General features: G+C 37.7%; 1 protein-coding gene across 2 annotated transcripts in view; it reads right to left on the reverse strand.

Annotated features, from left to right (window-relative positions):
• Window positions 1-9848: 9848 nt before the first annotated feature.
• Window positions 9849-17250, reverse strand: part of lekr1 (Leucine-, glutamate- and lysine-rich protein 1) — a 105087-nt gene continuing 97685 nt past the window's right edge. For both annotated transcript variants that reach the window (XM_026287736.1, XM_026287735.1), the window contains one exon: window positions 9849-10360. In XM_026287736.1, the coding sequence (XP_026143521.1) occupies window positions 9938-10360 (423 nt within the window). In that variant the 3' untranslated portion in view covers window positions 9849-9937. The remainder of the gene's footprint in view (window positions 10361-17250) is intronic.

The following is a 17250-nucleotide window of genomic DNA, read 5'->3' on the forward strand; positions in this document are numbered from 1 at the left end:
TATTCTCTCTCACGCTCTCTCTCACACTCTCTCTCTCTTTCTCTCTCTCTCTCTCACACACACACAGATGAATCAGATAGGTCTAAATAAAGTTAACAGAAATTCCCTTACCTTTCTTTGTAACGTGGATCCAGCAGAGTAGCAACAGAGTATAATGGCTCAGATTCCACATCATTAAAACGTCTGTTGACTGCATCAAGGAGGGTACTTTTCATCTTAATCCCCTGACCAGCCTTACCAGAACACATTTCAGGACACACACAATGGAGATGACATCAGCAAAAGACGCGGAGGCACTCACCTCCCTTGTCATCTCAAAGGGGGCAGAACCGTGATAGTCTTCTCCAACAGCCCCAACTGGTTTGCACTCAGTGTGGCTAGCAGGTCGTATTCAGCTATATGTGCTGATAGTGTCCGTTTTTGCGCAATGAGGCTTTCAATCATGTACTGTGTGCTGTTCCTAGTTCGGACTAGTGCTGCAACAAACAATTATTTTGATTATCAATTAATCTAATGATTATTAATAAACGATAAATCGACTAATAAATAAAAAAATAATTAACGTTTTTTTTTTACTATTTAAAATAACTGTTTTTTTTTTTTTTTTTTAAATATATTTTAAAATGTAATTTATTCCTGTAATTTCAAGGCTGAATTTTTAGCATCATTACTCCAGTCACATGATCCTTCAGAATTGATTTTAATATACTGATTTGATGCTCCAAAAAAACATTTATAATTATTATTAATAATGTTGAAAACTGCTGAATGTATTTTTTTTTTTTCAGGTTTCTTTGATAAATAGAAAGTTCAGAAGATCAGCCTTTATCTAAAATAGAAATCTTTTGTATCATTATAAATGTCTGTGTCAATTTAAAGCATCCTTGCTAAATAAAAGTATTAATTTCTACAATAACCCCCACCCCCACCACAATAAAAAAAATCTAAAAAAAATGATATTGACTCCAAGCCTTTGAATGGCACTATGTATAATTTTACAAAAGCTTTTGATTTCATTAGAACTCTGATCTCTGGATTATTATATTAATCAAAGAATACTGAAAAAACGAACTCAACTGTTTTAAATATTGATAATAATAATATTATTAATAATAATAAATGTTTCTTGAGCAGCAAACCAGCATATTCGAATTATTTTAAGGATCATTTGACACTGAAGACTAGAGAAAATTCAGCTTTGATCACAAGAATAAATTACACTTTAAAATATATTCAAATGGAAAGCAGTTATTTAAAATCTTTAAAAAATATTGCATAATATAACTGCTTTTGCTGTATTTTGGATCAAATAAATGCAGGCTTGGTGAGCAGAAGAGACTTAAAAAAATAAAAAATCATAGCATTACCGTTCAATATCTTTTGACTGGTAAAGTAATCTTGTCACGGTTGGTAGAACCGTCGTCTCTGTTGATCACTATGTGGGTGGAGCTATGTGGGAGAATATGTCGCCCATCTCAGTTCCTGCATCACACTCTCTCCTTACTTCTCTCCATCCGTTTTTCCTGTCTGTTATTCTCTAACCATCTGTGCTACTATCTATTAAGTCAAGTTACTTTTATCATCACATCACCACAGCACAGCTTGCTCCAGAAATTGCAGAAACAATTAACATATAACCATACAGACTTCAACAGGTGAAAATGTGCAATATGCTCATACATATAGTCAATACACACAGTGTACTATTAGAAATACTTAAAGTTAGCACTAGACATTATATACAATATGTACATGCATACAGTTAGCACTACACATTATACACCATACACAGAATGTACAAGTTCTACATTATGTAAAAATATATAAGCATACAAAAATGCTAAGGTGCAATGGAGTGTACATGAACTGGATACAGAAATGTCATGGATGTGCATCGGATGGTATCCAGTGGTAATGGGTAGGTTATTGTATTAAATGCAGTGTATGGCATACCATATTGTGGGAGTATGCTGTAGGGTGTATTAGTTCTGACTGTTCATCAGTCTGATAGCCTGAGGGAAAAAGCTATACCTCAGTCGGCTAGTGCAGGATCAGATGCTGCGGAGATGTCTTCCTGAGGGCAGCAGAGAAAGCAGTCTGTGGGACGGGTAGGCTGGAGTCACTGATGATCCTCCGGGTTTCCCTATGCACTGCCTGTTGTAGATGTCCTGGAGGGAGGGAAGCTCACCTCCAATAATGTGGCTGGCAGTTCGCACGACCCTGTTCAGAGCTTTACGGTTGCCAGCGGTGCTGTTTCTGAACCAGGCAGTGATGCAGCCCATCAGGATGCTCTCTATAGTGCAGGTGTAGAATGTTCTGAGGATGCTGGAGCTCATTCCAAACTTCCTCAGCCTTCTCAGAAAGAAGAGGCGCTGATGTGCCTCCTTCAGCACTGCGTCAGTTTGTGTGTAGACCGGGTAAGATCATTACTGATGTAAATGCTGAGGAACTTGAAGCTGCTTACCCGCTCCACAGGTGTCTTGTCGATGTTGTCGATGGTGGTTCCCCTGACACCATAGCCCCTTTCACACTGCACGTCGGACCCGGCATATTGCCGAAACATTGCTGGGTCGCCTTCTGTGTGAAAGCAACCACGTCCCGGGATTGATTCCCGCATTGAACCCGGGTTGGGGACCTAGTAACATTGCTGGGACGAGCGCTGTGTGAACAAAAGCCAGATCTAATGCCGTGTCGAAGTGATGACGCGCGGTATCATGCAACTTTTACCGGCTGTTTCGAGGGAAGATCAACGTTCGCGACGAAAAAATATGTGTAAACTGTAATGAAGTAGAGATCAGTTTGTTCCTCACTTTCCGCGCTGACGCAGAGATCGTCTGCTTGCTTCAGTGAAAGTATAACGTCCCTAATGTTTTCGACTCGTACATTACACGTCACGCGCTGATGTCACGTGTCGTTACGGGATCTTCACGGGTTGTTTGTGAAAGCACGCACATATCCCGGGTCATCACTGGCAGTGTCAAAGTGCAAAATCTAGCGACCTGGGAACAATTGCCGGAACACTTTACCCCTGTATATGCCGGAATGGCAGTGTGAAAGGGGCTCATTTAGTCAGGGTGCTCACCTCCTCTCTGTAGGCCATCTCATCGCAGTCTGGAATCTGAAGTCGTGGTCCCCTCCGCTCACGCTTTCGTCCAGAGGTGCCATCGCACATGGACCAGAGCCCATGAGACTCTGCTCCCAGTGAGGTCATGCAATAAGGCTAAGGCCGATCGCAACCGGTCAAGGCCTCGCGTATAAGTCGTGGGTCAAAAGGTGTTTCTTTCTACCAACAACATTCTGCTCCGTTCCATTTCCAACAAATTAGCTTCTAAATTAATTGATCCGTTCCCTGTCACCAAAATCATTAGTATGGTGACAGGCCTTAAAATTGAATCTGATAAATGTTAAATGTGATATTGTGGAATTTGTCATTGTGTGTGTATTTGTATATTGTTATTGTTGTGTTTATTAAGGACACACTGAGTCCAACAAAGTCAGATAATGATTTGATGAAAATATGCTTTCTCTTTTTAAAACTACATCACACTGTCAAAGAATGTGAATTTAGCTCAATCTCAAGATATTAATCTTGGTGATCTTATTTTTGAATAAATGGCAATTCTAAACAGAAATGATGAATACAGATACAGGCACATTATTGTACCTTCAGGGTTTTGGCAGATAAGTGAATGTGTGGTAGAACAATTACACTATTGAAATCTGTAACGTATTTCGTCATTCTTCGCTTTATGGAATGTGAGTTCAAGTTATTTTTGCAGAGGTCAAGTCATCTGTACAATAGGCCACATGAGACTCATATCATTTCTCTGAAATGTATTGGCAGATGCAATTAGAACTTCAAACACATATTTGGCTAGACACAGAGACTGCAGGAAGAAAGAAAGCTCTGGGTTGAGAAGTTCAAATGATCAATGCCAAATGTTTAATCTTGTCTAGCCTCTTTCAATCTTTCATTTTTAATAATCTCTTTTTTGTTAGCACATAATAAAAACAGAAAGAAAACTATATGCTTCACAGTACCACAGATAGCAAACATCTCAAATGTCTTTTAAGGAATTCTTTTCTTGAAAACATCTGCTTTGAGCATCTGTTAAACATCTCTTTCTTCTTAAGCAAAAGGGCTGCCTGAGGTGCAGTTCTTTCATTTATTCACATACTTTCCACAAAGCTATTGCTCTGAAAGAGAACAATCTAAGCCTATACTAAGTGTTGCTTCACTTAAAAGTACAATTTCATTTAAAGGGCTCATAGGATGCTACATGCACAAGGTTTTTTACTGAAATGTGTGTTGGCAGTGTGTGTACACAACAACCCTATAATTAAAAAAACTAAGTTTTTTTTTTTTTTTTATCTACTAAAATCTTTACCTCTTTCACAAATCAAGATAATCTCAGATTCATGTCTGTGGGACATCACAAAAAGAGGCCCCTCCCATGATAGTGGGATTGACAGTGGTGTTTCAGCAGACTGGACTGGTGTGTTACCTTAGATCCGTCCTGAGTGAGCTGTCATCAGTCTGCAATTGTTTCACTGCTGGAGCAAATGAAGAAAAGATTGACTCTTTAGTAATTGAGGTGTTTAGTCCCAACATCTGAGCAACTGAAGATGCAGTGGATTATGTTTTTTTTTTTTTTTTTGAAGGGACCGCACCCTGAATCTACTTAGATTAGTCTATGTTCGCGCAAATCATTTGTGATCCAACTTCACCTACAGAAATGAGTATAAAGATTTTAAATGAACCTTTACAAATAGCCTTTCCTAACAATGTGCTAATTAGCAAGTTTTATGATGAATGCAGCTGAAGTAAAGGAAGAGAGGGGCGGGATCAGCAGAGGTTTTTTTTTTTTTTTTTTTTTTTTTTTTTACACAACCATTGATACATTTTAACCAAACTATGTTACAGACTTTTCATTATAACCCTAAAGAATCATATCAACTTGTGGAAAATGGGCATCCAATGACCCCTTTAAGTACTATCATCTCCTTGTTTCATCCCAGACAGCAACATGTGTCTGCCCAGATCTGGCCCGCATGGATTTCACACGGGCCGGATGTGGGCTGGATCCGGGCCAACACTATGTTGCTGTCTGAGATCTGATTTCCTGTGTTGTGTGCTGTTCTGATCTCCTGTTAAAATGTGTTTTGATGTGGTATTTCTAGCCTCAAGGCCCAAAGGAGGTCTTAATGTGGACCTGGCTTTCACTGTTTACTATAATGTAATAATCATTCACTCCACAATTATCACTGTCTTTTTAAGCCAGCTGCTTCCTGGTTTCCAGAGTTCCCATGTCTAGTTTGGGGTCATTGGCATGGGCTTTCCACTGCCACTGTATCATGTTCAGGTTCACTTTTCAATCTTGTTTGGTGTCTTCATCATTGTCACTTCCAGTGTTCTTGTTTGTTACCGGAATATTTTTGTTGTTGTTGTTGTTGTTGTTGTTGTTAGTCATCATCCTGTGCATTTAAACCATGAGTACTTTTCGGGTCATTGTCACGTGTTGAATATGTTGTATGTTCCAAGTACCCATGTTTTGAAACACAGTGGTCAAAGGTCAATTAAAAAGCTGCTTACTGATGCAGGCTAGAGTATGTTTGAATTTGTTTGTTGGCAGCTGCTTGTGCGTCCACACTGAGATACACACAGCTTTTCATGCGAATGCAAAAATGGCTGTACACGTGAGAACTGGCAAGATTTCCTGTGCAAACGTCCTTTTTATACACTACATGGAAAATCCAGCCTAGTCTGCCTTTGCTTTCCACCAAAATGTTTTTCATGTTTTCCATACTGAAATTCCAAATATTTCTGGCATGTTCTGGTGTATGAGTAAGTGTTTATTAATGCCTGGAATATCCTGTGGAAAGAAAAATGTCTGGCCAAATTTGTCTCTAACAATTCTATCAGAAAAACCCTAAGACTCAATGGGGAAAAGTAGTCAGTCTATGTTTTTCAAAACATTATTTTGAAAACAATTTAAAACAATTATTTTTACTTTACTGACTCAAGACTCAAGGTAATAAAAACAGCGATACCATTGATGTTTAGCAAAACATAGGTCACAATGCTTTCCTTTTACAAGGTGTCTGATTCACTATTTTGAAATAATACATGGGAAAGTTACCAGTGCCCGAGGCTTATTATAACTATGCACCATTTCATTCTGAACCTGTGTAGGTGGTTGGTAGGTGTGTTAAGATTTGATTTATTACACCTGTAACCCTTTTCTTTCTCCTCAAATCAACTGGAAAGAAAAAATTCTAATCCTCATGTGTAAGCCCTTTAAACAGAAAAACAGTATCAATCAATGTCAACAAAACGTTGGGAAATCATAACACATCTCCTAGCAAGAACCTGACGCTTAATTGCTATGATGGCTCAGGCTGATCTTTTCTCTCAATCGGTTAAAGTACCCCGAAACCCAGTATATTTCATATATTCCCAAACTCTCATAAACAAGTGTACCTCTCTCATGTCTACTTTAAATAAACATTTCTCTTATTGCACTCTGAGGACATCCTGTTTCAAAATGTTGATGATTAAACTTAATAGATTTTAAATTACACTAATCTCATAACATTATGCAATAATTCCATCGTTATAAGAAACAAAAATATTAAAAAAATAAAAAAACATAAACACTGTCATCAAATGTTGTTGGGTCACTGTAATCAAGTACTAAGTAGAAAAATATGGTGTTTTGCATCTATTTGCAATTGCCTAATAAGATCTGTGCCAAATTAAACATTTGTATGACACATGACATGCAATAAGACATGGTGTATCGAATTTAATATACTGTATCTTTGTCCCATTATGGCAGCTACATCCTGTTACTTCTGTCTGTGCAAGAAATAATGTGTCCGATAATGACAGCAATACATTTTCTGGAGCATGTTCAAATTGTCTCATGTCTGACATGTTTCCTGACAACAGATGGAGACAACAGTCTTGATTTGGGCAATGCAAGTTGGGTGTGACACTCCTTACTCTTTATTACTTGCCAATTCTCTGTAAATATTTTTTTTTAAATGTTTCCGGACTAAAGCTGTCTACATTGTTTGTTGGATGCATATTTATATGTAGAAACAATTTCCTGGCACTCGAGGGAAATCAGCCATGCTCCATTAAAATTGTTAAGGTGGGTGTGTTTGCTGCACACAGCCCACACGTTAGAAATACAATATAAAACTATTTTATTTATGTAGCCTATGTAATTATGCAGGAAATATTAAACATGAACTTATGGTATTAAGCCCAAAATATGCTTCACTTTTTACATGTATGCTAGCGAATGCATGCAGTGTGTCTCATTCATGAAAATTGTGTGTATATATAAGAGTAAATTCTGAGTAATATGCACTTAAAACAGACCTTCCTGAAAATTATCCTCCGGATTCACAAACACTCCGTGAACTGATTTGATAGTTAAATGTGTATGCTAATGGATTTCAGTCATTCATAAATAGTGCGCTCGTACCCACATATTCACAATTAGCATCCAGGGCTATGAATTACAACTACGTGAGTTATGTGTCCAGGACCGCAGTGCGATATTCTGGTCTAATATCTCAGGTTTTTGAGAAAGTATATTGCATGAATGCAAAAAGGACTAATACGTCATATTTCCTAACAATACATATTCAATAACATGTGTCCACCAAACCAAAAAAAGTACTTAAAACGACCAGCTGGTGGTGCTTGAAAACACTTTGGTGGGCAAAGCGTTTTTCCAGCTGAGATGCTTTGGTTTTTTGATTTTGATTTGATTTTTTTTTTTTTTTTTTAGAATTTGACTAAATATAAATAGCAGTAACCAGTATTATTGACTTCTCCATTATTGTAGGCAGTCATTGTACAAGTAGGATGGTTGGTCTGTATTTGTCCCGCCCCTTCTCCATTGATTGGATGGCTGGATAAATAATGGGAGTGATGAGCAGTGCATTTTACAGTTATCAACTCAGCTGCACTGGCAGAAGTATATTTTCTTATGTACAATATGAACATTTTCACAAATTCAAAAGTTTATGTCAAAACGGTTTAATGAACGATTTACACAAAAATTTGTTCTGTTCGTGTTTCATGAATGAGGCTCAGTGTGTGTGTGATGTAAATTTAGTCATCAGGATAGTACCACCCAATTTTTGTAATCACACGTACTTTGAATTTGAATTGAATTGAATTTGTTTTGCTCTAATTAGTTGTTCCACAAGGTGGCAACACTGGCCCGGGCCGTATACAGGTGCATTTAAAAGAAGAAAAAAAGAAAAAATCAACCAACAAAGCCTTGTGGGCCCAGGTCCTGTGAGAGCCACAATACCAGGGCCCAAACCTTCCTCCATCTGATGTAGGTGAACCATAAACAACTGATAACAGTGATATGTGTCGGGTCCACGCTATGATAGCAGAAACATTCACAAATGTAAACGGAAGCGGGAACCCAGTGTGCCTGTAGATTTCTCTATTTGTGATTTATCACGTGATGAATGTCTGCAGAGCTGTTAGAATAGGTGGAGGTGGAGCTGCTCTGTTTAAAAACTATTTATAGGCCTCCAAATATTCTCCAGCTTTTATGGAAGAGTTTACCCAAATGCTATCAATGATTTCCTCAGAGTTTGACTGTTTTGCTATTGCAGGAGATTTTAATATTCACATAGATAATGCAGAAATCAATGCTACAAAAGAAATTATAACCTGACGTTTGACCTGACTTTTGACTGACTGATGTGCATGACCCACACACTATCGTGGACACACTCTAGATTTACTTATCAGCAGGGCTCTAAACATCTCATCCATTGTTATTACTGTGTTCCTGTGGCTCAGTGGTAGAGCACTGCGGCAGCAGTGCAAAATGTTTGTGGGTTAAATTCCCAGGGAACACACACTGGTAAAACAAATACAAAAGTTATAGCCTGAATGCACTGTAAGTCACCTCAGCGAGGAGAGTTGGAGGAGAACGCGGGACCAAAGCTCTCATGATTTGCTAACCGAGTCTTAGGGCCTTCGTATGCTGGAGGGTAGGCAAACTCATGTTTCAATGCATCTGCATGGGACAGCCCAGGTAGAGAGGCAGCCAATATTAATTCAGAATGCTAGATATGGGAGGTTAAGGTGAACAAGGAGATGTGGGAACTGACCCGTCTGAGGCCCATTACCTAAACCCCCTATTTCAAGCTGCGGGGATTTCACCTCCATGGCTCGGTGGCGGAAAGAAAAGAAGTACAGACAGCTTCTCCATCGTAATAAAACAATATGTCATATTTACAGAATGCTTCAGGAAATGGCAATCCTGGCACCATCAAATGCAAAGCATGCGTTCTACTGTGAGTGATAGGAGGCTTCATAGCTACATAAAGGAGCAAGATTATGAGATTATATGGCACTTGGTGCTGCCTTTATAGTGGCTGAGCCCTCTAGCCTGAAAGGAACGCCAACGCCAGAGATTGACTGTCAGAGCAAAGTGGAGTTTGAACAGCCCGTCCTCCAGCAGAACTGGAAGTTTTTTAATGGTATTGCAACCAGGTCAGAACTGTCTGTTATTGCCTGAAGCACAGGGCTCCACCCCCGTAGTTTGAAAAGTACCTGTCAAATGAAAGCTTGACATGTTTCTTTATCAGCACCTTCATCTTTTCTATTTTTTTTTCTTTTCTTTTTTTTTTTTTTTTTTTGCAGTTTTGGTGAAAAAGAAAAGTTGAGAAGTCAACCACACACTTTAAGTATAACTTAAGAAAGTAGAGAAAAAGTATGTATGTCATGTAAAATATATATATATATATATATATATATATATATATATATATATATATATATATATATTTGTAATTAGCTACTTTCCACCTCTCCCTTGTGTTGCTGTGACCTCTGACCTAGAAAAAAACTAGTACACGAGTACACAATGTAGGGGACTTTCTAATGCAATCAGAGTTTGTCCCTTCTGCCCCTCACCATACTGATGCTTTTGCACAAGTCATTAACTGAAGTGAATCTCTCTTTGCTGATTTTGGGCAGGATGGGTGTTTGCAGTGATGATCCATGCCAGGATGTCGAACTTCTACTCTCACTACAATTATTTGACTCAGACAAACACTGTCTGGTGCTCTGAGTGGACAAAGATCTTTGGCTGCATGTGTGAGGAGGGCTGGGATCTAGTCTGGGGAAGGGGAGGTCCGCGTTCATTAGTGAAGGTCTGACTCTGGAAATTTGGGTGTGTGCCTGGGTGTCATTTGGTTTTGCGGTGGAGTGTTTGAGTTCCAGCAGTTGTTCTTTGGCCATGGTCAGTGCTGCAGTCAGTTCTTCCCTCTCTTCACACTCACGCCTCACTGTTTCTTCAAGAAAGGACTTCTAATTGACAAAGAGAGGGAATAAAAGGTGAAGGGAAAGCATGAGACAGTATTATTAAATCATCTCTCACAGACCAATACAACCCTAACATACCCAAAACTGGACAATATCCCCTCATCAAACACCCCAGAGGGAGAACATGGATAAGCAATGTTACCATGAGCACTATGATCTTCCATAATGCCCATATTAACTGAACATTTACACTTTGAACATTTAATTATATAAATTAAACAAAAATGTATACAACTTTTTTTTTTACAACAAGGAGCTACAGAGGCTTTAAACGTATCAAATGCCTTTACCCTTGTTTACAATACATCTGTAATCCATTCTAAAGTGTTTTTGACGTAAAAGATAATTTATTACATGTGAAAGTGGGATGGTGGGAAACTCTGCTTGGAAAGAATCTAGAGCAGCTGGAATATGACGTGAGCAAGACACGTGCCTGTGAAAACTTGCATAGTCAAGGAATAGCCCAGGATTTTTTCAAACAAGAGCCATGGGGAGTTCCCAAATTTGCGTAACAGATGTACATGTGCTCAAGATTGACGCTTTGACCAGCATTTGACTTCATGATGTCACCAGCTACAATCTTTAGGTAAACCGATGCCATCTAGTGGTCATAATTACATACTGCAGTATGCAAATGGATTCAGAACTACTGGGACTCCAACCTTTGTCTCGTGTTTAGAATTCTGAAATTGCATGTATTCTATAAAGGCACTCATGAATGCTTCATTCTAATGGACTGACAGATATTCTAAAGAGCCAATATTAAGTAGTTACAGGTTTGTAATAGGGTTATTAATACTATCAAAATAATAATAATAATAATTATAATAATAATATCAAAACCTTTAAAATTTTTATTTATATATATATATATATATATATATATATATATATATCACACTGGCAAATAGCTAAAATAAGTTTAGGTTGAGAAAAATAATGTTACTACTTTTTAATTAATTAATTAATTAATAAAAATGACAAAAATATACAAGACAAAAAACAACAACATATCATTACAATAAACTGAATTTAAAATGATAAATGAAAATATAAAAAACTTAAATCGAATCAAAATATTCATAAACTCTTGGATTTCATTAAAAATATACATACACACGTACAACTCTATTACACTACACTGACCTGGGTCTCCAGTAGCAAACAATAGAGCGTGCTCTGCTGGACCAACTAAGTAATTACACCATTCAGAAGCATTTAATCTGCATTATATGTTCTGTAAATGTGTACTGTAGTTTATGTGTAACCAGCACTAATCAAAAACATACACCCAATTTTATCCCTGCACACATACCCACACACCAGCCCTGCATGCAGCCACCCACACACACTCTGCTGCACAGACTCGCTTGCTTAAAAAGGCATACACTCTCTAACAGCACTGGAGAGTGCGAGTGTGTCAGTAAAGGTCAAATACTATACGTGCATCAGACACAGTGACCTTTGCTTCACTCCTCTGCTTGTCTGACATATAAAGCCGCAGAGGGTTTATATAACAGCATCTAACCACAGTGAGGCAGAGAGAGCAAAGACCCAGTGCAGCTCACTCAGGAGAAATCCCGAATGATGATCTTAACCGAAAAGGACTAAGAGGTCAGCTTTTTGCAAGCATGGCCCATAAGGCTTTAATAAAATAAAGAAAAACAAATTAAACAATACAGGTTGGAAAAATGGTCTTAAATCAAGTGACAACCACAAAAACATTTTCTGTTCAATAAATCTGACTGAATCAAAACAATTTAAGCAGTCCAAAGCTTCAGTGTGGGCTTTGAATTCTATGTAGATCACCAACTTAATTGTAGATTTCACAACAATGAAGTTTGTAATAATTCCCAATGGTTTACTCATGTTAGCTATCCCCTTATTTATGGCAGAAAATATAATCTTTCAAAAACGTTTTTTTTATTTTATTTTATTTTTTTATAATATGCATATTAAGCAAAACTATATTAAACTGATTAGAAATGATAGTAGACCTGTCACAAAAAAAGAATTATATTTCAAACAAATGTTGTTACTGTCCAACAAAGACAATGCTTCATGTTTTCCCCAAACATATTAAGAAGCACAATTGTTTTAAATGTTGATAATAATAATAATGTTTCTTGAGCACCAATCCAGTATTAGAATAATTCCTGCAGAATTATGTGACACTGAAGTTGGCAGTAGTGGCTGCTGAAAAATATTTTTTATATAACATGATAACAGAACTTAGTTATTTTAAAGGGGTCTTTTTTTCTTTTTTCTTTTTATGGTCGTTGAGTTTTCCTTGGGTCCTTTAAGGCTTGTCAGAAATCTGCCACTGTTATGATTGCACACCTGTGCTTAAGAAACAGTATCAATGCTATTTTTTTTTTTTTATAAACCAATATATGTATACAGTTAGATCCATATACAGGTGCATCTAAAATTTTACATTTTCTTATGATTAGAGCTTTCAGGAAAAAACTTTCAGGAAAAAATCCAGTATCTCAAAATAGTAGAATATTTCCTAAGATCAATCAAAAAGTATTTGCAAAACAGTAAGGTTCAAGTAACTTAAAGTATGCTCATTTATACACTCAGTACTTAGTCAGGGCTCCTTTAGCACAAACTCCAGCATCAGTGAGCTGTGGCATGGAGGTGGTCAGCCTGTGAAACTGCTGAGGTACTATTGAGCCTTCAGTTCGTCTATATTGTTGAATCGATGGTTTCTCATCTTTCTCTTGAAAATATCCCATAGATTAATATGGGTTTCAGGTCAGGCATGTTGGCTGGTCGGTGAAGCACAGTCATATCATGGTCAGAAAATCACTTGGAAGTGGTTTTGGCACTGTGGGCAAGATTCAAGAGGCATTAATTTATCATTGGCATAGTTAACACTGGGGAAAACTGGGCATGGAAATGCATGTGACGAGGCTCAGACATACAGTGACAATAACAAGACATAAACAGACATAACCTACCTAACATTGTTCGGGAGGCAGACACTCTCTTGCAGTTTAAATCTAGATTAAAGACCCTTCTCTTTAACCTGGCTTACACATAACACACTAATATGCTTTTAATATCCAAATCCGTAAAATGATTTTTAGGCCGCATTAATTAGGTAAATTGGAACTGGGAATACTTCCCATAACACCCAATGTACTCGCTACAACATTAGAAGAATGGCATATATGCTAATATTAGTCTGTTTCTCTCTTATTTAGAGGTCACCGTAGCTACCAGATCGAGTCTGTATCCAGATCAGAGGGTCACTGCAGTCATCCGGATCCAGTACGCATCTAGACCAGATGGTGGATCAGCACCTAGAAAGGACCTCTATTGCCCTGAAGGACAGTGGAGACCTGGACAACTAAAAGCCCCAGATACAGATCCCCTGTAAAGACCGTGTCTCAGAGGACCACCAGGACAAGACCACAGGAAACAGATGATTCTTCTGCACAGTCTGACTTTGCTGCAGCCTGGAATTGAACTACTGGTCTCGTCTGGTCAGAGGAGAACTGAGCCTGGTTTCTCCCAATGTTTTTTTCTCCATTCTGTCACCGATGGAGTTACGGTTCCTTTCCGCCGTCGCCTCTGGCTTGCTTAGTTGGGGTCACTTTATCTTCAGCGATATCATTGACTTGATTGCAAATAAATGCACAGACACTATTTAAACTGAACAGAGATGACATCACTGAATTCAATGATGAACTGCCTTTAACTATCATTTTGCATTACTGACACACCGTTTTCCTAATGAACGTAGTTCAGTTGCTTTGACGCAATGTATTTTGTTTAAAGCGCTATATAAATAAAGGTGACTTGACTTGACATAGACGTATGTGGAGGACACTGAGATTTTTAGTGACTTTAGTGACCATAGGCAGAATATACACAGACAGAGCAACAAATAAGTGGAAGTAACAGATGACAATAAGGGTAGACAGTGTTAAGAGTTATAAGTAGTGCTAAAGTCGGGTGTTTAAGTCCTACGTGAAAAGGAAATAAGCATATTCATAAAAAGGAAATCAGAATCTCCATAAAACTTGTCAGCAGATGAAATCACAAAGTGCTCTAAAATCTCCTGGTAGACGGCTGCATTTACCTTGGACTTGATAAAACACAATGGACAAACACCAGCAGACATCACGGCACCCAAATCATCAGTGAACTTCACACTGTACTTAAAGCACCTTGGTTTCTGTGCCTCTCTAGTCTTCCTACAGACTCCAGACCTTGATTTCCAAATGAAATGCTAAATTTACTTTTATCTGAAAATAGGACTTTGGACCACTCAGCAACAGTCCAGTTTGTTTTCTCCTTAGCCCAGTTAAGATTGTTGTTATGTTGTTTCTGCTTCAGAAGTGGCTTGGTAGCCCTGTTCCTGAAGACATCTAAGCATGGTGACTCCAGCTTCAGTCCACTCTTTGTGAAGCTTTCCCAAGTGTTTGAATCGGCTTTGCTTGACAGTATTCTCAAGCTTGCCATTATCCATGTTGCTTGCGCACCTTTTCCTACCAAATTTCTTCCTTCCAGTCAACTTTGAATTGAATATGCTTAATATCCTATCAAATTTCTTCCTTCCAGTCAACTTTGAATTTAATATGCTTAATACCGTATCAAATTTCTTCCTTCCAGTTAACTTTGAATTTAATATGCTTCGTGTCACCCCTTTCAGTAATAACCTTCTATGACTGACCCTCTTTGGGGAGGGGGTCAATGATTGTCTTCTGGACCCTTGTCAGGACCGAGTCAGCAGTCTTCCCCATTATTGTGATTTCAAAAAACAAGAAATACCTGAAATTTATACTGTAGTGATGTTCATTTAATGAAAATCTGGATTTTTGACTTTCATGAGCTATAAGCTCTAATCATTAAAAAAAAAAAAAAAAAAAAAAAACAGAAATGCTTAGGGAGGCCGTCAATGACCTGATCTTCAATTTGAGGGTTTTCACTTCAAAATTGAAGGAAAGGTTAAAGACCCCCTTTTTTTTTTTTCAAGGGATCATAAGTAATTGGACAGTTGACTCAAAAGCTGTTTCTTGTACATGTGTGGGCTATTTCTTCATTATTTCTACAGGAATTTATTTAGGTAAAAGTTTTGGAGTTGATACTAAATGTGTGTCATTTGCATTTAGAAGCTGCTGCTCTGAACCCACATCATGCTGTCAAAAGAGCTCTCCATGCAGGTGAAACAAACAATTGTTAGTCTTAAAAACCAAAAAAAAAAATCACCAGAGAAATAGCAGGAACATTAGGGGTGGCCAAATAAACAGTTTGGTACAAAAAAAAAAAAAAAAACACTGGTGAGGTCAGCAACATAAAAAGGCCTTGAGGTCCACAGAAGACAACAGTGGTGGATGATCAGATGATCCTCTCCATGGTAAACAAAAACCTTTTCACAACATCCAGCCAAGTGAAGAACACTCTCCAGGAGGTTGTTGTGTAAATGTTAAAGTCTACATTCAAGAGAAGACTTTGTGAGAACAAATACAGAGGGTTCACCACAAGGTGCAAACGAGGCCAGATTAAACTTTGACAAAAAACATCTAAAAACCAGACCACTTATTGACAAACATTCTTTAGAAGGCTGAAATTAAGATCAACCTGTACCAGAATGATGGGAAGAAAAACATATTGAGAAGGCTTGGAACAGCTCATGATCCAAACTGCAACATAATCTGAGAAACATGGTGGAGGGTGGAGCAGCGTGATGGCATGAACATGCATGGCTTCCAGTGGCACTCAGTTACTGGTGTTTATTGATGACGTGACAGAAGACAGAATCACCCGGAAGAATTCTGAAGTGTATAGGGATATACTGTCTGCCCAGATTCAGTCAAATGCAGCAAAAATACAGCAATAACAACCCAGGATGTTTTTTTAAAGTAAATAATATATATATATATATATATATATATATATATATATATATATATATATATATATATATACATATTCTGCAACGGGCAAAACATTCAAAGTACACCCAGCTGCAACTTGCAGATCAAGGCGGTGCTGCATCTGGGGAGGAGCTGCACGTGTCGCCCCGCCCCATACCTACTCTGATTGTTTTGATCGACTTTAAAAGACCTACATGTGCGTAGTTGGTGTAGGATGGAGAATGTTGTTTAAACAGGTAAAAACGCTGTGCAGATTTACAAAGCCAAAGTTTAATCTTCTGCAGTCGAATTCAGAAATTAATCATTGGGACATTCTAAAATGCTTAACGTGAAAGTACGTGGCTTAATGCATTAAAACAGTGTTTTAAAAAGACCAAACTCAGTAAAAAAAATAATTTTATAAACCATCCTATAATGGAATACACAGACAAGCAGAAATTGACCCAGAATACGAATGCAATGTTTAATTACACGTTAAGCATTTTCCTCCCATAATCTGCTTTTCTGTGAATAGAATGCTTTATTAAAAATGTTTACGTGTTTGGTCTTTTTAAAACACGTTTTAATGCATTACGCCACTCTTTCTCCATTTCTTCACTTTAAAATAATGAACAGCAGCATATTTTCCTGAAATAAAGGGGAGGAAATGCAATGTAGTTTGCAATGTAGTAAAGAAAATTTAAGTTTCATAAAACTTGAAATTGCACACAGCAGTCACATTAGCCTATTTAGGTGTCATTTATCAACTGCATGGCACAACATTATATGTAACAATAACTGACTTGTCATGCTAAATTAAAACAATACTGATACATCCTTTTCATGTCATTTATAATAATCTGATGAGATGAAATAATCAAATGAAAAAATATATTATGAATACCTGAATACCTGAACCTCCCTCTGTGAATAATAGTGGGTTGTTCGTCTGTTAGCCTGAAGATCAGCCTAATTTAGTAAAACAGTCATTTCAGGGACAGTTAC

This window comes from Carassius auratus, chromosome 18 (genome assembly GCF_003368295.1).
Source record: "Carassius auratus strain Wakin chromosome 18, ASM336829v1, whole genome shotgun sequence".
Lineage (NCBI taxonomy): Eukaryota > Metazoa > Chordata > Actinopteri > Cypriniformes > Cyprinidae > Carassius > Carassius auratus.